Source organism: Struthio camelus, chromosome 11 (assembly GCF_040807025.1).
Source record: "Struthio camelus isolate bStrCam1 chromosome 11, bStrCam1.hap1, whole genome shotgun sequence".
Classification (NCBI taxonomy): Eukaryota; Metazoa; Chordata; class Aves; order Struthioniformes; family Struthionidae; genus Struthio; species Struthio camelus.
In genome coordinates this window covers 11,111,814-11,137,594 of record NC_090952.1, presented here as the reverse complement: position 1 = coordinate 11,137,594, position 25,781 = coordinate 11,111,814, and the positions used below count along the sequence as shown (strand labels likewise).

The 25,781-nt window shown below is 36.5% G+C and overlaps 1 protein-coding gene across 8 annotated transcripts in view; it reads right to left on the bottom strand.

Moving 5' to 3' along the window:
- Positions 1–1,736: 1,736 nt before the first annotated feature.
- Positions 1,737–25,781, bottom strand: part of THOC2 (THO complex subunit 2) — a 62,164-nt gene continuing 38,119 nt past the window's right edge. For 4 of the 8 annotated variants that reach the window (XM_068957765.1, XM_068957769.1, XM_068957770.1 and 1 more), the window contains 20 exons: positions 25,617–25,734; positions 24,620–24,799; positions 23,493–23,657; positions 22,533–22,808; positions 21,394–21,535; positions 18,295–18,452; positions 16,654–16,782; positions 15,952–16,083; positions 15,686–15,870; positions 14,797–14,981; positions 14,376–14,478; positions 13,557–13,993; positions 12,635–12,693; positions 11,092–11,208; positions 7,108–7,245; positions 6,697–6,766; positions 6,461–6,618; positions 5,746–5,822; positions 5,602–5,649; positions 1,737–2,606 (listed from right to left, as the gene is read on the bottom strand). In XM_068957765.1, the coding sequence (XP_068813866.1) occupies positions 5,622–5,649; positions 5,746–5,822; positions 6,461–6,618; positions 6,697–6,766; positions 7,108–7,245; positions 11,092–11,208; positions 12,635–12,693; positions 13,557–13,993; positions 14,376–14,478; positions 14,797–14,981; positions 15,686–15,870; positions 15,952–16,083; positions 16,654–16,782; positions 18,295–18,452; positions 21,394–21,535; positions 22,533–22,808; positions 23,493–23,657; positions 24,620–24,799; positions 25,617–25,734 (2,857 nt within the window). In that variant the 3' untranslated portion in view covers positions 1,737–2,606; positions 5,602–5,621. Of the gene's footprint in view, positions 2,607–5,601; positions 5,650–5,745; positions 5,823–6,460; positions 6,619–6,696; positions 6,767–7,107; positions 7,246–11,091; positions 11,235–12,092; positions 12,694–13,556; positions 13,994–14,375; positions 14,479–14,796; positions 14,982–15,685; positions 15,871–15,951; positions 16,084–16,653; positions 16,783–18,294; positions 18,453–21,393; positions 21,536–22,532; positions 22,809–23,492; positions 23,658–24,619; positions 24,800–25,616; positions 25,735–25,781 lie in introns of those variants that run through there. The other 4 variants (XM_068957767.1, XM_068957768.1, XR_011143601.1 and 1 more) reach the window with 3 other exon arrangements.

The window sequence follows — 25,781 nt, the reverse complement described above, 5'->3', positions numbered from 1 at the left end:
CATCCTCTTCTGTTAGAAATTACAGGAACGAAGACACATTCACTTATAAAACTCCTTGAGGACTGCATTATATATAAAGGGAAATACATCACAGTCCAAGAGGATGTTGTACCTATTTTGGTCTCAGTTGTATATATCAGTTCTCTCTTTACAGGGGTTAAACCTTTCAAGCTACTTAAATCCCACAGCTCCTGTAAGGCTCTGCTCCTTAAGTATCACAACTTTTATCTTTGAAAATAATTATTCCAGTTAAAGGGACTATGATCAGTTTGATATTTGCTTTGACTTTTAAAAAAAATTGGGGAAAACTTCACTCAAGCATTTGGGCAGCAGGAGTGACAGCTCCAACTACTTCAGCTTTTAATTTTCCTGAAGTAGCATGAGGATGAATTTTAAAAGGTTTGTTTTACACTTTGCTAATTATTTCAGCCATGTATTGTGGGACTCCTCCCACTAGCATCAGATTCCCTCCCCAGACTAGTTTTATTTAATCTATTTTGAAAAGAAAGCAGATCCTTGTCAAATGGATGAGCCAAATTTGATCAGAAAAAAAGGAGAAAGAAAATACAGTAAACATAAAGGCAGAAGAGAAACTACTCAGTGCAGTTTCATATTACAGTTTAATTGATTTGATGTGTAAGTGTCCCCAGAAGGGGGGAAGTCTTCTCCTCCCCTCCAGGTCACTGCTTCTCATTCTACCATATTGAGCAACCACAGAGGCAAAGGACTTATCTGTATTTGCTGGGGGTGGGGGGTGGAGTGGGGGGGTGAGGGAAGATGCATCTCCAAAATGTAAAAACGGCTCCTACCTTTCTTCGAGCACAGATTCATCATGTATTTAAATGACTGTACACAGGCCAAAAAAGCCCAACTTCCAATTTCACTTTTTTGGTCTAAATAGCAAACAATTTATCTGGACAAGATATTAGCATCACCCTTTCTCCAAAGAATATAAACTGGCATTGATTTCACAACCCACATTTTCTAGTTCAAATTATTGATTTTTGTGATTAAAAAAACCCCACACCTGAGGGGAAATTAAATTATTAGTCATGAATGCAAACCTGAAGACTTCTAGATCTGAAGATTTCTTAGATGCTCATCTGGATAAGACAGTCTCAAAAGTAAGGTTATATCATATCAGATACCAGGCAGAGTCCTTTTTGTCAGCCATTAAGGGCAGTACAGAGTCAACAACGTTTGTATTTACTTGTTCTTTATTTCATACTAATTTAAGTACAGCTTCAATCAGGTAAAAAGAGGACTTCAGACTCCTTCTCAGTCTAATGCTGCAAATGTAAAAAACATCTTTAAGATTGCTCAGATTAGAAGAAACTTTAAAGGGACCCTAAGTCTGTCTAATTTAGCTAGATTAGAAAATCTAGAAAGAGTGTCCAAGATTTTAAATGAGCTTTGTATCAGGGACAAATGCCTCAAGAGAAGACTAAACTTGACTGAATGAAGAAGTCAAACCCTCAGTCCTTCTTGAAACCACAGTTAAAAGCGTGATACACATCTGTGTCTCTACGCTAGGCGGATATGCTTGGGTTGTTGGCATATTGTATAATTCGGACCCTTTGAAGATGCATCTGATCAGCAAGCAAGTACAGAGGACTTATTCATAACAAAGACAAAACACCCTCACGCAATTCCTACATCCATTAACACATTCTTTTTGTAAGAACACGTGTGAACTAATAAAGCGACCACACACACACACAATGATTTACGACCCATTGAGAAAACTATTGTTTATTTAGAAAAAAGGTTACACTGGTAGAATTCAGCAGATAAAAAAATTCTTTTGTTTTTTTTCTTAAAAATGTCATTGTGAAACTTTTCAGACTAAAGTTCAGCGATACAAAGCTCCTGTAGCTGTAATTGAAATTTCATTTATTTCAGTTTTGAAGAGAGCAGTTCCAATTAATCTAAAAACATCATGACAAACAAAAGGTGTGGCAAGGGACAACTGAGCACAGGTTTAGGGCAGGGTGCAAGGGATAGGGTTCGTTCTTTGTTTCTTTTTTTTTTTTTTTTTTTTTTTAAAACAAGTCAACGTTGTACACATAATATACAAATAATCCCTAAGCATTGCATGAAAACAGTGCTCCCACTTGGTTTTTTTAGTCACTGATATTAAAAACAGGCCAAGTAATAAATAAAAACTGAGTTTAAATGAGGTAAATTCAAAAAGGTTCAATAACTGTTTATTTGTGGTTTTCAAACATCTAAAAGAATGCATTTCAGATTGAAAGAATTACTAAACTCAGGCAGTATTTAGACAACCTAAAGTGGAACTCTGTACACATGAAACCTCATTTGCACTATGGCAACTGTTTGTTTGCAGCACATTGTGCTAAAATATGGAATAGGTAACACTTTCAGCCAGGTACTGAAAATAAATGTGTAAGAAACTAAGCAACAAGTTAAAATACAGTAATGTACAACTCAACAATTAAATCTTCAGCATGGGGGAAATAAAGCAGAGAACTGAATAATTTAAGGAGATGCAGATGGGTCCTCTTCATTCACAAATTTCTGTGCAAGCTATACTCTGGAAAATACATTTCTGGTCACAGCTGGATATCTTCCCATTTCAGTTTCACCTGCAATGAAGGCATACAACATTGCAATTAGATGTCATTCAAAGAAGTACTAGCCTCACAACTCAGCATTTTATTCCACTCAATTCAAAGAATGAGGAGAAAACAAAACTTTAATTAGTCACTCTTTCATTAACTCTAGTTTACTCTATAACAAGAGCTATATTAATGTAAGCACTGTGCTGTAAGTGGTGAAATACTAACTTAAAGACAAAAATAAATGTAGTCACTTGTCAAAGTAAAAGCTGATTTAGAAGTACAACCACCCTCAAAACGTTAGTATCTCTAAACTAGAGAAGAAAAATAAATGCAGTCAATCAGGTGGTGTACATTAAGAACGTTATACAAAATTAACAAACAGGCACACAGGAACATTCGATTTCAAAACCATGTTGCTATGAAAATCATTTTTTATACTTCACTATGCAAATTATGGGGGAGTATCAGTATTTTAATGCCAGATGCTCCAGTTTAGCTCATGTAATAACTGGATGTGAATTTGACTGCAACTGACATTTACCTAAGCACTTGTTTCCTTAAATCATGAAATAGTCACAAAAGAAATGAATAAACCTGGGATCAATCCACAGAGACCAGGAAATAATGGCTCTGTTGGACACAGAGTCCAACAAATTCCATGAGTTTTTTTTTTTTTCCAGAGGACTGCTCCCAGTCATTCAATTTGGAAGTTATTCACAGAAGCATCTTCTGTTCTTTCAAGATGATAAAGCAGCAGTAATACTAAGAATCAATAACTCCAACTCTTATTCTTTTTCTCTTCCACTAATACCCACACTAAGGAGCTCAAGGTATCAGTATGACATTTGTTACCCAAAAACCCCTCCACACATTTGCCCTTGGCTTCAGTGGCTGAGCAATCCACGTCAACAGTTGAAACTCTCAAGATCCTTTTTCAACAATTCCCCATTGCTCTTTGGGGCAACAATCCAACTGTAAAGATCATCTTCAGAAGACATTTCCAGATGATCAGAAAATTTCAGTAAGTTTCTTCCCATACCACAGCTGCATATTGGAAAAAAGAGAAAGCAGCTTTCCTGCATCATTATATTTCTGATCCAAAGGAAGAAGCCTTTGCTATCCCACTACAAGTTTTGTCCCAATTGTTTTGGTTTTGTTTGTTTTCTGACCCGAGCAAAGCACAGATACTGCTGCAATTCTCCGGTAGGAGACCTTTTCAAAACATTCCTTTGCAAGTGTTTTACATAAGCCACATTAGCACCTGTAGGTCTCTTGAAAAAGAATTCCCAACAACAAAGCACTTCACCTTTCCGATTTGGTCTTTGTTTTAATGAAGCTGTCAGATGCAAAACAGATGAACATGGGACTGTGTCAAGATCTCTTTCTCTGTCACCTGCTGCAAGCAGCGCTGCTACAAGTGGCATTAGTTGGGGAGTCCACAGCTAATAATCTCTCCAGTAAGTTTTGCCATAAGTATCCCCTTAAGTATAAATATTCTGGTTCTCAAAGCAGGATATCCATGCAATTGAATCATAAAATCATTGAGGTTGAAAGGGACCTTTAGAGATCATCTAGTCCACCTCCACTGCTCAAAGGCAGGATTATCTAGAGCAGGTCGCTCAAGACCACGTCCAGTCGGATTCTGAATATCCTCAGGGATGGAGGCTCCACAACCCCTCCAGGCAGTTGCACTATTTCACCACTTTCACAGTAAAAAGATTTTATCTTTAAATGGGATTCACAGCAAGTCGTTTTGTGAAAGGTAGCATCTTTTTTTAGACCAGCCAATATAGTCATGAAAACAAAGACAGGTTTTCAGCAGCGTTAATCCTTCTGCAAGATCTGAGATGTAAACAAGGACTTGTACACATAATCTCATCTCCTCCCTCCTCCCCAACTGTATCGTTTTAACTAACAAAGAAGTCTCCTTCCAAGCTCTGCCTAGCTTATATATTGTACAGTAGTCAGAACAATATTACTCTGAGAAAGCAGACATTTCAACCTTCAAAAAATGTGCAAAAAAACCCAAACTGTTTCCACTTCATTTCTCCTTGTGTTCACTTTGAGTGCTTACAGAATCTACCAAAGTTTTTCACAGAAATAATTCATCATTTCTAAATAAAGAACAAACATGACAAATTATAAAGCACCAAGACAATTTGCAAACAGAGAAAGAGAGAAGCAGCTCTGTCTTTCTATATTTTTTGAACAGTCACTTTCATATTTTCCCAACCACATACACACAGTTCACAGAATGTAAAATTGTCCATTGCTCTGTGAAGAAAGACTGGTAGCGATGTGTTGACTTACAGGTTAAGTAGGTCAGCTGAACTAATTTTAAGTGCAGTGCAGCACTCTCCTGTGCTTCCCAAGTAACTGAAAATTAATTGTTTGGAGACTCCTAAACTGACTATATGCAAAGAGGGGAGGAGGGGAGCACCCTCATAAATCTCAGTTTTAGTCTCCACATATCTGAATGTACAAAATATACAGACACATATCAAAATATACAGTTTGAAATTTCTTTACATTCTGTAATGTATTCTGTTTCTTTACATTCATTCCTTTGTTATCTGATCAGATGTGAAGAGGAAGAGGTCAAAGACTAAACAGACAATGAACTAACTTACCACTATAGGACAACTTTTAATTAAAGTTTCCAATACATACACAAGACACTCTCAGTTAACAGGTAGACTACCTAGCCTGAAGGCTACGAGGATTCAGTGGTTTATTGTCGGTTTTGGGTTTTTTTATCCACCTTCTTAGAACAAGTACCAAACGCACAACCATGCCCCACACATTGTTTACACCTCGTTTTCTCTCTTTTGTTTGGCACTTGCAAAACAGGCTTGAAGATCTAGTCAATCCCTACACTGAGGACGCAGAAAATTCTCCCTGAGCTAGAACTGAAAAAACACGTATAGTTCCTTTCACACTCAGGCTGTTCGTATACTACACCAGCCTATAGCGGCTATAGGAGCTATCAGTCAAATAAAGCAAAGCATAAAAATTTTACCTTGACTGGAACATTCTTCATTATCTGTGCTTGTCTGAAGATTTATGAGTAGATTAAACATTAAGGACAAATACATCTTACTACAAATAATGAAATGAAGCTACTTTTCAGTATTTATCTGAAATGATTGTGTTAAAAGGATATTGTTTCTTTTCTTCTTTCCCTCCAGTGCTGTCTCGTTTTTCTTTCTTTTCTGTTTTTTCTTTATCATGTCTTGATTCCTTTGCAAAAATACACATATGGGAAATGGTTTATTATGGCATACATTGTACAGTCTGACTAGAGGGATTATGCACATTTAAAATTATAACTGGCCACAGTGATTTTAGCTAAAGAAAACTGACAGAGTGAAAGTAATCATATTCTATGATCTGAGATTTTTGTAACTTCATCTTACAGTTTTATGATAATGTCTATCACTAAAGAGTTATAACAGCTAGGCACTATTGTTTGGTCTTTTACAAATATGGTTATAGGATACTGCTCTAGTTCCACAAAAAAGCTGTGCTGACATGCACTTAACACATGAAAACGAGCAGATCGGTTTATATGTAAATAAACTCTACTTTTACATATTTGCTCCCCCAGCTAGTCTGCAAATACACTTCAGGTTTTGAATACTCTCCCATAACTTCTGAATTTTCCTGGCTAACACCAAAAATAACTATTCCTCTAACGTATCCAGTCAGGATGACTGCTGAAATATGTAGAGCCACAAGATACCAGAAATTCCAGAACATTTTCCTACACATTCACAGCATGTCTTTTTAATTTAGGCTATAAACAGGTAACAAAATGTAAGAAAAACAATCAGCTAAATCGTTTATAGAGAACAGAAAATGAGGCTAGCTTATTTTACCTTTTTGCTACCAGATGAGCTCTTCTCCATCTTCTCTGCTTTGATTGAATCACCTTTTTCTTTACCTGAAGATTTTGATTTGTTCTTCTCTTTCTCTTTTTCATTTGAGCGAGGGGAATCAGAGGGACTTTCACTTTTACTATGTTTTGAAGAACCAGCTAAAAACACAACAGGAATATTGTGAATCACAACAACAATTAAAAAACGTAACACACCCCCACAAAAAAAGTACATACTTGTCCCATTTTCCTCTTTGCGTCGTTTAGTTGAATCCTGTGGCACCTCCCGGTCACTGTTTGAATGATCCTAATACCAAATACAATTATTGCAAATGTTAGCAGACTGAAGTAGCACCCTACTTATAATACTACTTAAAGAACTTATTTTTTGAATATTTAAAAGGTAAGTGAGTTATTACATACTATTTAAAGCTTCTGGAGATTGGTTTTGAAGAGTAATGATTTAGAAGGTATAAACGTGAACTGACCTTTGAAACATTAACAGAATAAAATTAAAACACCCACCCTCATTTGGGTAACTTCTGCTTTGATAGGTTATACCACAAATTATTACTGCAAGAGTTTTGAATAGAGAGCTTTCCAAGTATTTAACAACTTTCTAAACTAATTCATAAAAATTTCACCAACCCTTTTTCGATCTTTCCTGTCCTTTTCATCTTTCTTCTCTCTCTCTCTTGATCTTTCCCTTGACTTGTCCAAATCTTTCTTCTCCACTTCTCTCTCCTTACTCTTGGACAGTGTTGGAGTAGTGTGGTTAATGTAGTGCTGTTAAATTAAGGCAATATCATTGAGAATTAATATCTATTTCTAAATGTGTAAATGAAAATTTTACTCTATTGTACCAGATCTAGCTCAAAGAACAAAATTAAGTATTAGTACTACACTAGCAACAAATAAATAAATAAAATCGAAGATGCTTTCAAACTGCTCACCAACAATTTAATCTGTAATATCGTTTTCTTAACACTGAAAATTCAAGAACCCTCTCACTTAACTGAAACACTTATACTGCATACACACAAAGTTGTTTACCAGTATTGTTTGATACATCAAAGCAGTACTATTGATATAGGATGTGCAGATTCCTGGACTGACTTAGCACTTGCAATTCTGCCTGGAATGAATGAAATCAGTTTCTTAAACAGGTTCCAATTTTTAAATAATAATCTTAATCCAAAAAGCATTTAAGCTAATACTTTGAAGAATGTTTTTTTTTTTTTCAGTTGAAATAATATAGAATTCAACAGTAAACCCTAACTTTTAAATGATTAAAGTAGCTGAAACTAGAAGAGAGTCATGTTTGCTCTGCAATCTAGCCTATTATTCCACTCCTCTTTCTGACCAATCTTAATAAGCTTTGTAAAAAACACTAGTATATAAAAACATTTACCTTTGAAACTAAACATTTGGTGGGGGGGGAGGTGGGGAAGCTGGGAGGGGAAGAGAAAACACATCACAGTAGCGTCAAGTTCAGCACTTGACAAAGTTCAAAAGCTGCTATGTCTATGCGTAAGGTAGTGCGTGTTTTGCACATCATCACTTTATAGTAACTAATTCTGTATTTCAATACAACTTTTTAATAATCAAATTTAAAAAACACTTTTCATAAATACAAAAAAAAAGTCCATTTTAAATGAAAAACAGCATTTACTGGTATTTTAGACACTTAAATTATAGCAACACAGATTTAAATCAGTATACTTAAGCTTTTTTCCAGTCCTATAAGCTATCAATTTTGTCTCATTTTTCATTGAGGTGTTCTCTACCTTTCTGTTAGAAAGGCATCTTACAGAAAAGGACATCACAGAAAGAGGCAAGTGCAAGACTAGTTTAAAACAATACAGAAATCACTTAAACTAACAAAATCAAACAGGGTTTCAAATAATTTTATTCTTTTAATCATGTTAATCCTACCCCTCTTCAGTTTTTGAAAATGTTCAACTTGCCAAAAGTTCAGGTCACTGGTCTTATGTTTAAAAAACACACAACCAACAACAACAAATACACCACAATGACAGTATCTTGGGTCCCTTTGCCTTTTGCTACTTACTGGTACTTTGCTACCCTCCTATGTCAAAGGCTGAGCCTTCAGTATTCCTTTCACCAGATACTTCTCTTCTTTCTGCTCTTTTCCCTTCACTTATCTTTTCTTGTTTCTATCTTTATTCTACAGGCAAATTTATCCTCACCCGCTTGTTCGTTATCAACTGTTTGCAGTGACTTGCAGGCATGGTTTCTCTATGCAGCCCTATTTAGCTGTCTTCCACAGATGCCTTCTACATTAAGAAAGCAAAGACTTAACTCTGCTTTCCTCCTTTTCTGTTCTTTACGTCCACACGGTCTTCCATGAAAGACTGCACTGCTCATCCACTGTCCCAATTCAGAGTTGTGGAAAACTGCACTGTTTTGTCCTCTACAAGGAAAGGCTGGATCTAGCTTGCCAGGCTTTATCATTTGGCTTCTAGAAATGCTGCCAGCTGAAACCACACCAAATTTGGGATATGCCTGTGTTGTGTAATTTGGGCAAAGGCCAAAGAAAGAATAACGCAAACCCAGCTCAACATTCATTCTACAACCTGCACCATCAAACAATGCTTCAGTGGTCTGGCCCAAAAACCAAGCTAAAACAGGAAGAAAGCAAGCCTGTAAGCATACAGAAGCACTTGACCACTATGAACTTTCAATGAAAGCTGAACTCAAGTCTCTTACAGGCTTGTGAATATCACATCCTTTCCCCAAACAAGTACACAGAAGTAAAGAGTACTTAGCTTGTCTTACATGATACACAGGCAACATGATCAAAAAGTGCCTTAAGTAGGTTAAAATGGCACTAAAGGATGAAAATTAGTTAATTAAGAAAGACACAGTAGAAAACAGCATTTAGAAGGGAGTAAATAAGGGTCGGAAAAAATAAGCACTTCACAAACAATAAATCGATGAAAGTCACAAAACTGCAATACACTAACTACATCTATAAGAACATATTATAGTTAACTCTAAAAGTTCAAACCCTTTTTGACGATTTAATTACAAATAGCTCCACTGCCTGATTGATTACTATGCCAGTGGATTGACAGGTAAAATAATTAGTTAAGTTAAATATTTTTTTAAAACTAATTTAAACTTCGGTTAAGTTTAAATTAACCAACTGAAACTTGACTAATATGGGAAGAGAGGAGAAAAGGAGAACGAATATATAGACTGCCAAATGCCACACTTGGTACAGATGCGAGTTCAAGACATTATCGTTCTCTAAATTCAAAATTCAAATTAGTCAAATTAGTTCAAATTAGTCACATTCTTTGACTAATTCAAAAGATATTTACAATAAAATACAGTGATTTATGAATATTTTTTGAAACAATCTGGATTTGATCCACAGAAGCTATCATCTCATCAGCTGTAAATTATGAGAATCAAAGGATGCCTCCCCAACATACAGATACAGCTGGTACTGGAAAGATTCGATTAAAAGGGCATCAGCAAATGCCTATTACAGAAATCACAGCTATTTCAAATTAAGACATACAAAGTGTTCTGAACATTTTTGTTTGAACAACAGGAGAGCTACAATTAAAACATTAGTGTGGCACAAAGAATAGGAAGTGATAAATCTACTGTGCATTTTTAAATTTACTTTATAGGGGAAAATATATCATTCTGTTGGGTCCACTCCACATATGGCCAAGTCTAAGGAAAAAAGAAAAGCAACAAGATAGTTGCAGAATCTTGTTTCTAAAAATATCACAATATTCTAAAGTTTCACTCAGTTCTTGGAAACTTTAGCATACGTCTCATAAGACATTGAATCTGAAGTGCATTTACTGGAAGGAAACACACAAAGATGATCATTTAGAAGTTTGGCAATGATGCTCAGAAATACAATACTTAACATAGAAGTTAGAACATAACAATACAACAGTAGTAAGGGGAAAGGAGTACTGATATTCCAGAGGTGTGTCTTTTTTTAATAACTAAAATATCAGTATCAAAAGACAATCAACTATTCTAAGACGTGACTTTTTATATATATATCTAAATCACTTGAATTTATAAAAATGTCTTTATAATTAAGAACTTCAGAGAGGACCAGAAAAGATACTGAGCTGGTACAGAACACCCAAATAGCCAGCCCTTTTTGCTTTTTGAATCGACTATTCAGGTACACAATTTTGTTTACTAATTTCCAAATGAGTAAAGCAAAGACAGCACTGACAGTTGTGCTTTTTTATTTCTTCCTACAAACTGAAACTGAAGGTAAAATTGTCAACTACGAAATAAAATCTCTGAAAAATATTGAGAGAATGGTAATTTCCAGAGGCATTCTTTAGGCTGCTTCCACACAACAAATTCCCCCTGTCACAGACCTGCAAGCAAAAGTGGGCCCTCATGGATAGCACAGCACAGGAGTTCTGTATACCAGGAAGGAAAAAAAAAAACCACAAAACAAAGCTGGGGAAAAAAATCCACCCCAGCCCACCCTATTGCTACCTTAGCATTTACAGGAATGGAATTTGAATTTTCCGATAGAGTTTGCCACAAAACCAAGAATAAGTTTTGTCCGCAACAAAACACAAGAGTAATCTCTGGGTGTTTCTAAAAGATTCAAACCTTTGCTGAAGAGTCCTTGAGTTCGCTGAGGTTGTCCTGTAGAAAATGAACGGAGATGACACGTAAGCTGGAATAGTTTTCAGAAACCAGAGGAACTTTGGGAAGCACGGCCGGACCCTCGAAACAAAAAACAGCTACTCCTTCTGAAATAGATCTTATGTTAATACTTTACACTGAACAAAGCTAGGAACTACAGTAATTTTTAAAAAAAGGAAGAAAAAAAAAGTCATACCTATGCCCTACACCCAATGATACCAATAAAAATATGCAAACTACAAAATTTGTTTAATCTAACTTTTCATAAAATATTGAAAGTCTAATCTCCCACTAAGATTTCTGCAAAATATAAAAGAAAAAAAATTAATTCTAAATACAAGTGAATTGAACACAGGTGAAATACAGGCTTAAAAAAAAAATTTAAACCAATCTTCTCCACTTTCAGTTAAACGTGGTAGAAGTCACTCTAGAATGACTTTACATTGCCATTTATAAAAACAAATAAAAAAGATTCAGTCACCTGTTTCCTCAAAATTAACTACAGCTATTTTTGAGTTCTCCGAAGTTAGTCTAAATCTTTCAAGTAAATCCTACAGAAAGAGACGTAATCTTTGAAAAAAGAAGAAACAAAAAGAAAAGCTTGTTCTACAGTTGGTAAGATGGTGAAGTTTAAAAGCCCACATAATCCATCACAGTGCTCTTGATGAAATATTAGTAACTTACAGTTTTAAACGTTCAACGTACTGCAAATTCAAAGATTCCATGAACATAGAGATGGTTTAGAAATAAAATAAATATGGAGCAAGGATTGGCTACCCTGAGTCTTCAAGTAGGCTACACCCACGGTTTTGTGCTGCGCTTGAATGCTTGGGGTTTCTCTTTGCTGGACAGTAGGCTTGGTTGCCACATCTGGTTTTATCGTAACGCAGGGCTCAACATGGTGGGAACCCATTGGAAATAAACAAACCTCGAAGGGAAGGTAACAACAGAAGCTGCATGCTCACTGAATATACACAACTACAGGAGAACTGATCACCAAGGAGACTTTAAAATGGAACGCCTCTCAAGACTCCTCCTTAGAAGGCACGTATCGGTATGATGCTCATCAAGAAGCCTGATGAATTCAGAGGTATTGTACATCCCGTATCATCCAGGAGTCTTCAGTGCTATAGATTCTTCAATAGAAGTGCAGAAAAATATGCTCCACTCTGCTGCAAAGACTCATTTGCTTGTAGCTACCATTGCACTCCAAAAAAACTGACTGCTTAAAACAATGAGGCACTTCTGTGTAAAAATTCTCTTGCAATTTCCAAAACTATTTACAAAATTTGTGCTAGGTCCTTGAAGCTTTATTTTGGTTAATTAAAAATATTTTTAGAGAAAAAAGACAGTCCACCAATAAAGAAAAGGAATGCATTTTCTAATGCAATATAAAACCTCCAGTGGTTCCAGTGTATACTTGGCACAAAACTTGAAGGAAGTCGGATACTGGCATCCCAAACTTGTGAGCCTAACATGGACGCTGCCTTCCTCAGGCTATACTAACCTTTACTGTTGAGGAATGTGACGGAGAAGAATGGGTATCAACTTTGCGGCGTTTTTGTTCTGAAGGAAAAGAACGATAGCGTTATTAAAATACATGTAAAAGAAGAGAATCCAACAATATGGCTTTCTAGTGTACCAAAAGAATTCAAGTTAGAATTCTAAGTTTTACCACTAAGGAATCTAGCAAGAGCAGCGTAACTTGATTCTGTTTATACAAGTTTGCAGGAAAAAAGCAAAACATGAAGAAACTGTGCTACAAAAGTCTGCTCTGTTCAAAATTTCATTTAAAATAAGTCCATATCTAACTCCCAAAGTTGCTATGAAGACTCTGAAAAGGTGAACCAAATATAAAGCACTCCAACCCCACTTTACTTGGTGGGCAACAAATAGAACATCAAGTATATACCTCAACATTAGCCTCAGATTACAAGAACTTAAAATATCAACACTGAGGACTTGTTAATCCTTAATAAGGAAGGAACTTAAAAAGCTTCCTCTACCCCTTCTAAAGGGCAAAAAGGCCCATATCTCCCGTTTCCTTTCAATTCAAAGTTTATGATGAAACTGCCAAGGTAATACCCTTGAAGATTTTTGCATTAACTTTTGGCAAACTGTAGAAGGCCTCAGTTATAGTAATACATTATCATAAAGCATTTAGAATTATACTGAAGGTGTTCAAAATATCAGTATAAATAATTGCAAGTTGATAGACTATATGAAAGCGAGCACTTAAAGACTTGGGAAGTTCACACATTCACATAGTTTGCCTTTTGGAGAGATCCTGAATGGCCCCTTTTAGGCACTAAGCTATTTAAAAGCCAATGCTAAATACTACTACGTGGCCATTCTTTCTTACCATCCCTAGTGTTTTTTGACATTTAGTGATTTTTCTAAAGGCATCGCCTACACACGCACAAACTTACCCCTTTCAGATTCTGACGTTTCTGATCGGGGAACAGGTGACTTCAAGGACCCAGCTACTGGCATCTTTTCTCCTCCTTTAGCATTTTCCTTGGATTTCATATCCTTCGCTACATCTCTTTCTCTGGACGGCTCCTTTTCTCTCTCCTTTTCTGCAGCTGACTTTGACTCAATGTTGGTAACAACTGTCTTCAATTTTTCTTCTTTTGAAGTTTTTTCTTCTTTCTTGGCTTTTTCCTTCTCCTTGTCCGATTTTGGCGTTTTCTCCTTGATCTCTCTTGCTTTATCATCTTTATTTGCCCGTTCTTCCTTTGGTTTATCTTTTCCATCCTTCCCGAGTGCCTTGGTCTCTGGAGTGGCAGCTGGAGTCTTTTCTTTTTTTTCTTTATCTTTTTCCTTCCCACCTTTTTCTTTATCATCTTTTTCTTTAATAATTTTGCTGCATAAAAAAAAAGGCCAATTAGTATGCATACAAAACCAGCTTCAGTTTTGTCACACAAGTTTTACTTCCGATGATTTGATATATCCTGAACACATCAGCAGTCAGTCAGCTTTTTTGCCGTGACTTTATCAGAACAGCCAAAAACAAGTGTTCTAATTTATTTCATTTTTGTTTAGTTGAAGTAAAATGCACTTAACAAGAGCGTCTGCTTAGTACAGCTGCATATTTTGAAATAATCTGTTTATTAAACAGTGAAGAAATGGAAACAACAAGTTATATGGAACATGAAAACAAAAAAGAAAGTCAGGTCACTTTCAAATACAACCTTAGGGTTTGGAAGAAAATAAGTGGGGAATGTTGAAGAGATCAAGTTTCTCACCTATTAGAAGCACTGTTTCCATTGCTTGTTGTCACCTTTGGTGTAGCATTGACAGCTTTATTAATAACTTTCACAGCACCCTGAGATTTCTCCTTTAGTTTATCTGTTTAAAAAGATTAAAAAAAAAAAAAAAACTTGTTTCAACAAGTGAATATAGAACTCACCAATTAAAATAAAACAAAATCTCAATTTGTTCATGCCAGATCAATTGTAACTGACAATTAAATAAGTCACTAATAATGCAGAACACCCTCTCTCAAAATCCACTGCAAGTGTATATTTTAAAGAACATATATTGGTCCTATTTAGTATCACATTTCAGATTTTTCTTTTCAGTTTAACAATTCAAATTTTCAGGAAGTTGTTTATAAGAATTCTTAAAAAAAAAAAAAAAAAAAAAAAAAAGAAAGCAGAGGTTTACCAGTCTCCTCAGCAGTGCTTTCTTCCAGTTTAGCTGTATTTATTGAGAGAGATGTAGGCATCCCAGCACCACCTGGCCCATTTTGTACTGTTGCAGCTACAGCATTCCTGGCAGGTGGGTCTTTGTGGTGAAATTCATTTTCAGGTACCATGTAAGGCTTCCTACTTTTCAACTGCCCAGAATAGCTGCAAGTCGCACAGATTGTTAAATATGCACAAACATAAAGCAAAACATGGGTTGAATTTAAAATGATTTAACATAACAGTTCATCTGTTATTCCACAATTTTCCCCAAATGATATGCTGTTTCTTGCCCCTTCAATCACCTCCAAAAACAAAAACAAAACAGCAAAACCAAAACTCCCTCACCTCCCAACCCTCTCCAATCTCTCCCCTTCCTCCTCTGCCCAAACACACACAAACAACCTTTTGACAAAACTTCAACTGTTATGGCAACCTGAACGGGCCGTCCAGCACAGATGGATGATTCTGCGTTCGCCACAGAAAAATGTAAAACATAATTAAGCATTTTAGTTTAACATTTTAGAACTGTACAAACTTTGACCGAAAACCTATGCGCTCAGCTTGCTTCATTTTACTCTCCTTCCTGTCTACTTGTTGCTATACTATTTCTATAAAACTAAGTTAAGCTCTTATGAGTGGAATTCTTTACTACTAAGTGTGCTTTACTAGAGTCTTGTAAAGGCAATTAACGATCATCCAGCACGAACTCAAAGTTTTCATTCACACTGCCAGCCCTGAGATGCAGGATAGCGAAATCTTCTGTGATAAGGTAAAAATCAAAATGTGTTAGGACTGTAAAGTTCCAAGTCTTTAGAAGCCTCTCATGATCCACGTCTAATCACTTTCTTAAAGTAAGGTGTTGTTACCCCATAGCCAACGCATATAGATCAGGTCTCTTCTCTTTCTCTTCCTGACATATCTTATGTACTCTTCTTTCCAAGGCTTGGCCCAGGTTCAATACTTTTGGATACCACGGAAGGATTTTGGTCAGCACAATCAGGATATTTCTGATATGTGTATATTCACCTGTTTCAAGGCAGTGCACAGAAGCCTGGAATACAAATTAAACCCAATCAAGATTTTTTTCCATTAATACTTCCACAAACATGAACTCTTCAGCATCCATATTTACCTTAGTTAACTTATAGTGCCATTTGTGTACCACATGTCTAAAATTCTCATAATCCAATTGATCAGCTTTATTTCCACCATCAAATCCAGTTGCCCGTAATATAGTGAGGAAGCCTGGGTAGTTGCCACATTCCTACATAAGCATAAGAGGAAGAAAAACGCATGTCTTTCGCCGAAATGTTATTTTCACGCTTCCCAAAAAAGTTAATAACAACATTATCACCAATTCTGCTGAAGACTAAAACATGATTGCTCTTTACAAGACTTGCACAAATATGTTCGACAAAAAAAAAAAAAAAGAAAAGAGAGAGAGAGAGAGAGAGAGAGAAAGAGAGAGACAGACACACACACACACAGAGGAAAAACTTCTATATATTGAAATATTAACTTGTGGCTTAGAGAATGAAAAGATTCTTTGCAATTTAGCTAACTTCTGCAGGGAGAATTAGGAGAGTCTCTTTATGCTCCCCAAATTATCTTCATGACAAACTAAGAGGAATCAGAAATACAAGTTTTTACTTCTGAAGCTATACAAAATTATTTCTATCAAAACTATATAAGTTACAGAAACTCAATTCTAGAATCAGAATACCAGAAAAATTCACATTTAGTTTTCACTAAATCCATTTTTATTGGCCCTGCTTATACAAGTGGACATTGTTTAACTCTTCATGAGCAAAGATGTTTTAACAGCTTTACATACCTTTTCATATATGACTCTGTCACTGTGCCATCTAGTCACGGTCTCCAGCATACAGCATAAAAACCTGCCATATCTACTAGCTTCATTTTCAGTGCAACTTGCTACTGTATATATAATATCAGAGAAAACCTAAGAATAAGAATAGAAAGTTAGTTTTGACTTGCTCAGTTTACTGAATTACAAAGGAACATGAGCCATGAGGAAATTTAAATTTCCTCTAGTCTAAGCAGCTGTTAAAAGCTAGTTTCTAAATATAATAGAATTCAGAAAACAGAAATATCTGGAAACTGTGGCTAGTTTGATGAACCAAATAAGAAAGGCAGTCTTGTCTATTATCTACTTAAACTCTTTATCAAATAGAAAATTCTTAGTTTGCTTTCAAGACTTCTTTTCCATCCCAACTGTCAGTCCTTTATAATTAACCCGGCATCTAAAAGCCACATAAAGCTGCTGGTGATGTTCAGTTTTCCATACTTAAAGTGCATCTTCAGCGGCATATAACTGCTTTGTTTTAAAATTAAGTGTTTGGTTGAGCAGGTAGAAATAAACACCTAAGAAAGTTGATGTAAAGGATTTTTTTTTTTCTCCTGACTGCACATGTTTAATCAGGCAGTCAACTGTACAACAGAAACAAATCCCTACTTTCGTCACATAGAACGTGGACTGAAGATTTAAGAATGCCATTTTAGACCCACAAAATCAAAGTGGATACCTACTTCAAAAATCATATCTCAAAAGGAAACCACACCAATTTTTAACTCGATGGTCATATGAGCACAGTCTCCACCATAATTTTTACAGTACAGCTCCAAACAAATCCCTCTAATCAAAGCTCACAGTCCAATCTGTTATAACTGTACAGATGACTTGCTAAATTGTTGCTATTAAAGAGCTAAATTAGGTGCCAGAATGGTTCTGGTATCCTAGAACTGTATAGTCAAGTCGGTACTGTTAGAGCTGAATCCATCCTCCATTCTTCCTCATTCAACCCTTTTTCCTCCACAGAAGAAAAAGAATGGCTATGCAAATAGCGATAACAGTCTGAACAGCCAACACCTCTTCCAACTGCTCTGTTTGACCCAGAAAGTCAGGCTGCTGCTGCTATCAAAAGTATTCACTATAGCACCATATCTGCCCCTTCCCACGCCTCAGCAGTGATAGAAATTTGTCCCATCTCTGCAGTACTGTACACTTGACTCCAAAGGATGATGCTTGTTGGGGGAAGCATAAGAAAGTTGCTACTAGAGTAGCAGGGCACAGAGTTGGAACGGGAGGGTAGATGAGATCACAGAAACGCAAACCATAGAAAGGTTGCAAAACCTGAATCTGACTCCTGCGACTGCCGAGACGTGGATCACTAACCTATAATACATATAAATTACTCCGCTCTGAAACTATCCACGTTAGGATGACTCAGGAAAAAAGGTTTTTGGAAAGATAATCCTCTGAAGCTCTAGGAAAGCTTAGTTTGTACAATCCTAAGCTCAAAAGGGAACTTCTGATTGCCATGTAGATTCTAGAATTAAACATAGGTAATGATTTTGTTGAGATCTCTTCAAAGCAGGGCAGGGGGGAAAACCACCACAGAAAATACTTTCAAAACATAATTAAATATATATATATACTGTTCTAGCTACTTACTCTATCATAACAGAGAAGCGTGGAGAAGTTGGGTGTTTTCTGCTGATGCACCAGTTCTACAAAGTGTGCACAATAAACCGCATCGATTGCCGAAAAAATACAGCGAGGAAATATACATAACTGCAGAAATTTTGTGATAGTCTCATTTTTGGTAGACTCTTCAAAAATAAAAAGAAATTAAGAGGGAAAAAAAAGACAGTAAATTAATGGGACAACATTTAACCACTCTTTTCTCCAAGAAGTTCTATATCGTACTTCCATATTCCAGAAGTGTATTATCCTACATTAGCCAGTTTATATTGTAGACATAGCTCTGCTACTCCTGGACAAGAGTCAAAATATGCTTTTTAGTGATTTAAGAAAGAGGTGAGTGGTAGAAATGAGGTGACAGCAAATCCTTTGCCTTATTGGGAATCTTTTCTGTTTCTCAATGGAGGAAAAAATGAACTCAGAACAACTTTGATAAGTTACTTCGACTATTCGGGTTCTGTGCATTAGCCAAAGGAACAAAGTTTCCTATTTCTTCTAGGACCCCTATTTTCACCTTTCTAGACAGGACTAACTTTCAGCTCAGTTGCCTTAGGAAGATAACATGCTGTTTGTGCACAGCCCCTTAACACTGGTTTCTTCCCCCCATCCGCCGACCAGTTAAGAAGAAACGGAGCAATAATTTAGCTACCCAGGCTTCGTTTTGCGAGAGTTCCATTCTGCCACTGAGTGGAAGCTCCACAGTTAGCTGTACCATTTGACCCGCCAGCCAAACACACATCCAAACTAGCCCTACGGCAGCTCTTGCTCAGTTAACAAGAGCGGGCTTGTTAACAAGTTGAGAGGGCTGTGCAGCACAGAAGGAAGGTAGAAAGAAAATAAGCATATGGAAGGAAGCACAAAACTGAAAACTAAGAAGGTAAGCCTTCAGAGGAAGAGCAGGCGTGATCCTTATGACAGCAACTGCCATTACTGCACTGCGATTCTGCACAGGCTGCAGGGCACAGCTCTTAAGAGCCAGAAATTATTTGCTCTGATTCCATGAGGCTCATGAAATAAAACCTGTTCAAGAAAGGTTTAACAACTTTTACTTAACTAAAAATTGTAGATTCATTTTATTAAATTTTAGTATCTATCCCTCATAGGTTAAAGCCAACACTTAACCATTTTTAATGTAGTCTAGACAGCCATACCTGATACACTTTTGAATTAAAACTTACACAGTTGTCTGTAAGTTAAATAAGCAAGCAGTCATACTCAGATTAGCTACAGTTTTTGGAATGTTTTTGAAAATTAACAAACTAAAGTCTGTTTTATTCTGTAAAAGTTATCCTGCTCTGTTAGCAATGCAGCTACTCACACAAAAGAAGCTGGTCGGGGGGGGGGGGGGGGTTGAACCAAAACAAATAAAAAAAAAATACTGTTATTGCAGAACTACTACTACTACAGTAGATGTGCTACTCAATTTCCTTATATAGCAAGACCACAGATGACTTGTTTCAATGTGCAAACTGATGACAACAAGAAGGTCTATCCCCCTTCCCAAATCAGTAGTATTAGGAGTACATGGTTATATACAGATCATATCTACACAAGCAGTTTTCTACATGCTTTTAGGTGCTTCTGTAACAAAGCATTTATCAGTCTTTTCCAGACTACGCTTCAAAGAGCCAGTTGTTTTTCAGCTAGTAATTTAGCTAGTTTCACATAGCTAACTAGTTCTCAGTGACACTACACTAAATATTTATAGGGAATAACCTTTCTCAGTTCAACAATGTTTATCAGTTAATGCACATCTTACATCAGCTGGACAACGAATTGTTTTTCCACAGGATTACGTTAGGCGCCTTGCGACAGATGAACTATTCCCAGTTACAAGCTGAAATCTCTTAACAAAAAGAAGTAGAGCTGATGAAAAGTAAATTCCCCCTCTTAAAAGGGGTTTTTGTGTGTGTGTGTACACACCCATTTTACTTAAGACATATCAGAAGTCACCAGTGGTCTTTATCTCAAGCTTTGACCTGAGCAATACAATAACAAAACAACAGAAAACCCTAATGATTATTATTACATAACCCTTTGCAATGAATACCCCCTGTGTGAGATACAACAGCGGTGCCACTCTTAAGACAGATCTGAGGAGATTTAATAAGTTATCTGAAGCACACAAGAACCCTGAAAAGAGAACGGTAGTTATCGCAGACATCAGACCTTGCACTCCTCTGTTAGCTTTTGTTAAGGAACAAAAAGGAACACTGAACCTCGGGCAGTTCACAAACTGAAGTACAAAATAGCTGCAGTGGCCCTAGAACTTAACTGAATGACAGCAGCTAAAGCTTAAGACCACCTGCCACGGAAGTAACTGCTGCACCATCACAACAGAAGCAACCTTCTCAGCTAGGATCAGGGAAAATTCACTAAAACAAAAATTCTTCCAAAGAAAACTGACTAGAGAAAAACACTTCAGATTAACCACACTAATCAGTTCTGAGAATTCTTCAAAAGCATGAAAAGTTATAGATGTTCTGTCACAGAAAAGAAACTCAGATAAGCAAGGGGCAGAACTTGTGATGTGTCAGCCTAATAGCAAAACAAAATGAAACAATACTACTATTGTCTTTGGAACAGGGTTTATGTTACTGTTCGAATAACAGCATGTAACTCCGAATGCGCACTCTAATCACAGCACTCCAAAACAAAGTTAATTCAGACCACTCATCAGGATTTTAATCTACACATGCCTATTCCTTGCAATACAACAATTAGTTATTCTGACTTAGTTTTGTCCTAAACAGCAAGCCATTTTGTAATTAAACCTTCCACTCAACTGGTCAATCTCATATTATTTTTAAAATAAGTGCAGTACTGAGAGGGTCTCGACACTGCAAGGAGCAAATAAAACATCTCCCTGAAAATCAACTACTCAATATTTGAGGGAAAACTTTTCCTGCCTGAAGGTAATGTGTCTCATCTTGTTAATAGGGCTCAACATACGAGATCAAATTCTGAAACCAACATTTAGAATATCAGTCTATCGAGCCTCAGATTAGATGAGCTTTTAGTCCTGGGGACAAGGATGACTACAAAAATAGTTTTTCCCTACATACTCACTTGCCAGAAGCCAGTTATCCTTCTCCAGTTTCAGTCTCTGCAGAACCCTTTGCACATGCTCCAACTGTTTCTTCTCTTCCTCAAGAAGCTTGTCCTGAAGAGCTGTACAACGTTCTTTTTCTTTTTTCTTTTTATTTGGAGGCTATAAATGTCAACAGAATTCATTTAATATACTAACATTTGCTATAGATAAATCCCTGATAACACTAAAGAATATTTGAAAAGCTTTCTATCTCACTCAATAGTACACTGCTCTAGTAACCACCTGATTTTACCCATGAACTCTGAATGAGTAAAATCAAGATAAAAAACAAACAGCTAAACTAGAATATAGACAGAGGCAAAGACTGTTTCCCAAATCACAGATTATCTAGTAATTTTCATGTAGTGAAGCCATGGCATTTTTAATATGGGAATTCTCAGAAAGAGTCAATCCAAAAAATCAGTGAATGTGAGAAATGAGAATGGAAGAATTAGGTTATACTAAGCTTCTCTGAATGGACCCGCTTATTCAGAATTAAAATGCTTTGACTTCGGCTAGCTTAATCCAAAAATATATTTACAAAAAATAGGTGAGATAGCAGCTACCCAAGTGATTTAATTCAACACGGTACCTGAATTTGCAATCATTTAAATACAGCAAATTAGTAGCTGATTTGTCATATATTTCTAGCTCGAAAACAGATAAAAGCCACAACCACATACAATACCACACAAACTACCTTACTCTATGAAAGAAAGCAAAATTTAGAACACAGAAAAAAATTACAAAGCGATGTGTGTACAGCTTGTATGCCAGCAGGGACAGAACTTTCCCTGCGACTACAATCAGTAACAGTATCAGAGCAAGCAGATACCGTGTTTCCTTCATTCTCTTCCTCAGCAATAAGCAGCACATATAAAAACATTATTTGCATAATTTTTAATCCTTTCCTATTAGCTGTACAAACATCCACCACTAACCAAAAAGGAGTAAGCAAGTCTGTAGAATGTCATTTTGAAAGAGACTGCCATGAGATGGTACAAGTACACAGGCAGTTGTTTATATGAGGTTACAGTTATCTAATATAAGATTTCACTTTAAAAAGACTTTCAAGGTTAAATAGCTAAAACTGGAACATAACATTATATAAACGTACCATTTCCTGATTGTCATCTATGGCTTTCATCTGGACTTTAAGTTTATTGACTTCTCTGTCATAGCTACTATGTGGGACAGCAAGGTCATACATTGTCAGAGACCAGAATGTAGCATAAAACTGAGGACTGATGTCATCCCAAACCTTGGGAAGGTGCAGAGAGATCACAGCATCATGAACAGGAGCCATGACCAGCTCACATGATGTAATGTATTTGTGAACTTTGTGCTGCTGTTTGTTTCCCTTCTCAGCTTTTTTTAGTTCATCATACTTTGACTGTGGATTAAAAATGAGAAATAAAAATCTGTAATCTTTGTACACATACAAACAAAATACCACGTAACTTCTCAAAAATCCTTCTACATAAGACTTTACATAAGAAATTTTATTTGTGTACATAAAACACTAAAAATGTCCCACAGAACTTTTAGTATTCATCTATACTGGACAGATTTGATCTTTCTTCATTGATGCTGCTATCTTCTTCCAATTCATCTGTTATAGGAAAGCATTTTACAATACCAACTAAAAATTGCTGTCAATTTTTAACAACATCCTAGAGTCAGGGGTAAATTCCTCACACTTTCTGACCTGCCACACCTGTCTGCAGCTGCAACACTTTCCTCCTCAGCAAAAATGTATCTAAAGCATCTGCCAAAACTTATACGTTTCCAGGAAGAAAGAGAGAACTTCTTGTCATTTCCCAAATAACAGAAGAGATGACTTTATTGGATACAACTTCTCTCAGTTGTGCAGAAGTTGAAGAGCGGGACATAGTTTCTATAAAAATACAGCATAGTCTTTGTTGCAGTCCACAGCTTATTTTCCCCCCTTAACTCTTGATAAAGATAGAGCTTCTGCAAGGTTTACTTAGCAATCAAACTTTCAAAGACTCTAACATACAGTCATAAAACACAATTCACAACTCTAAAAGGAGACAAAGAGAAGAGTTTTACTTACTGAAATATGGTGTGCATACATGGGTCTTGAAAGGAAAAATGCAGCATCATGAGGTGTGTGAAACTCATTACAAAGAACATCAATAGAAGGCACTCGCTTAATGTAATCCTCCGTGCTTAGATTAGATGCTAAAAATCCACCAAACTGTACCAGGGTGTCATGGCACTGTATGTAAAAGATAAAGTTACAAGACAGTTAAGAAGTGAAGGTAGAGAGGGCTTAAAAAAAAATTTTTTTTTGAACAACACACATTACAGTAAGAAATTGTTATTCTCTAAATAAACACTTTTTTCCCCTGATGGGGGGAAAAAAGATATCAAGTTTTCCATACCACATACTTCTGTCACTCAATGCTGACTCAACCCCACCCGTACCTAAAAAAAGAGCCCCACAAAAGTCAGCAGAACTAAGAGCATTCTGTTCCATTACAACGGAACAAACACGCATTTTCTAAGGAGGAGAATGGGAAAAGGAAATTCAGGTCGCTTCTTGAAAAAGAAAGAAGATGAAGTTTCTTTAACAAAACAAGATCAGAATAGTCGACTCGGGGGGGTGGGGGTGGGGGAAAACACAAACCAAATGTTGCATTTCTTACAAAAAAGGACATTTAAATCTTTCACTTGGAGGTCAATTAAAGGAAATAACAAATCATCAGAAGTTTATGCAAAGCAGTAACTGGTGTTTCCTAAAAGAGCCAGACATCTTACTTTACATGGACAACAAGTCAAAAGTCTTATCTTGCAAATACTTATCTTCAACTGCATTTTTCTTAGTTTTGTACAGTCATTACCATATCATCTGTTGTTGAACGGTTATCTGCAGTTGACTCTAAAATAGCAACTTAGGAACAAAATACCTGGGTGGAGAGGGGCGGGGGAACAAAAGTCACACCAAAACCAAACTCCAAATTCTTTCAAACCCTATTACGCAAATTGAGCCATTTCAATCCATACATTAGAGAGACAAGACCTGGACTGCACTCTGTCACAGGGAAATGCACATCTATGTCAACTTATTAAGTGACATCACTGCAACCGATTTTCCAGATTCTTACCTACTGTGTCAATATACCAGAATTTATCAAAGAAAGGGTTCTTACAAATGCATGCAAACATGCTTTTACTTGCCTGATCATACAGTTTTCCCACAAGCTTCAGATGTTTTTCCCCTCCCTCTTGGAAGATCACACCATTTCTCTGTTGAGCCATAAGTAGGCAGAGTGGAAGGGCAAGATCATGGTCCAACAACGCATCCTTCAATCTCTGAGAAGATTTTTTTGTGTTCCTGATTTGGCCAAAGTATCCACCCTGCATAGTAGAGACAAACTCCCTAACCTTAGAAATAGCGCATCATAAATAGAAACCTGTATATGCTTCTGACTGAGGAATTACATATAGACAATCCTCTGTCTGTCAATAAAAATTTCTCCCTGGATCTAATACTATGATTTATGTATTTAAGAATCAGAAATAATCAGTCTTGTATGCAGTTAGTCCTCTAAACAGTACAGTGAAGAGAGACATTTCAATACCCACATCTCTCCCAGAATCCTTTCTGTATCCATGTATAGAGCAATAGTAAGGTCACAGTAAGCGAAAAGCATCCTAGACTACACGACACTGCATTTTAGACCTAAATTTGCTGGCATCTGTTCTAAGTCTCTGTTTAATAGAGAAACTTCAGAGTTTAGTTCCAATTAGAGGTACTCAACTCCTTAGAGAAAATACACAAGGTCTTTGATGCAAAAACTAAAAGGAGATTTAACTGCTAAGATGGTTTAAGTGTTACTGCCCTCAGAGTCGTTACTCTCAGAGCAAGACCTGCAGTAACAGGACTACTATACTGGCTACCATAATTTGCAGCCTGTCATATGATAACATTGGATAACGAAGGCTGTTTCCATTAATATGGGATACTGTGAAGCACAGCAACTATGGCTCACGCACACTTTGTTTTGGCTGCCTGTCTGCAAGGCCCCTAAGTTCACTGAAGCAGGCAGCTGTGCAATGAAAGCAGTAGCCCCTTTTACAACTGTGTTGCCAGAATTCATGAATCTGAACTCAGAAACACCACTAGCAAGCAACAGCTATCATTAAGTTACTAATTAAATTAACATGAACACACCTCAGCTTTTAGCTGTTCTCCACCAGTCATGGCTTCCAATTGTTCCATTGTCATTTCTTCAGTAATTTCTATCCCAGCCATTTTTTGTACCACCTCTTTTAAAATAAGCAAATCAAAGCTGCACAGAAAACAAAAATGGAGTCGAAAAAGAAAACTTGTGTAAGA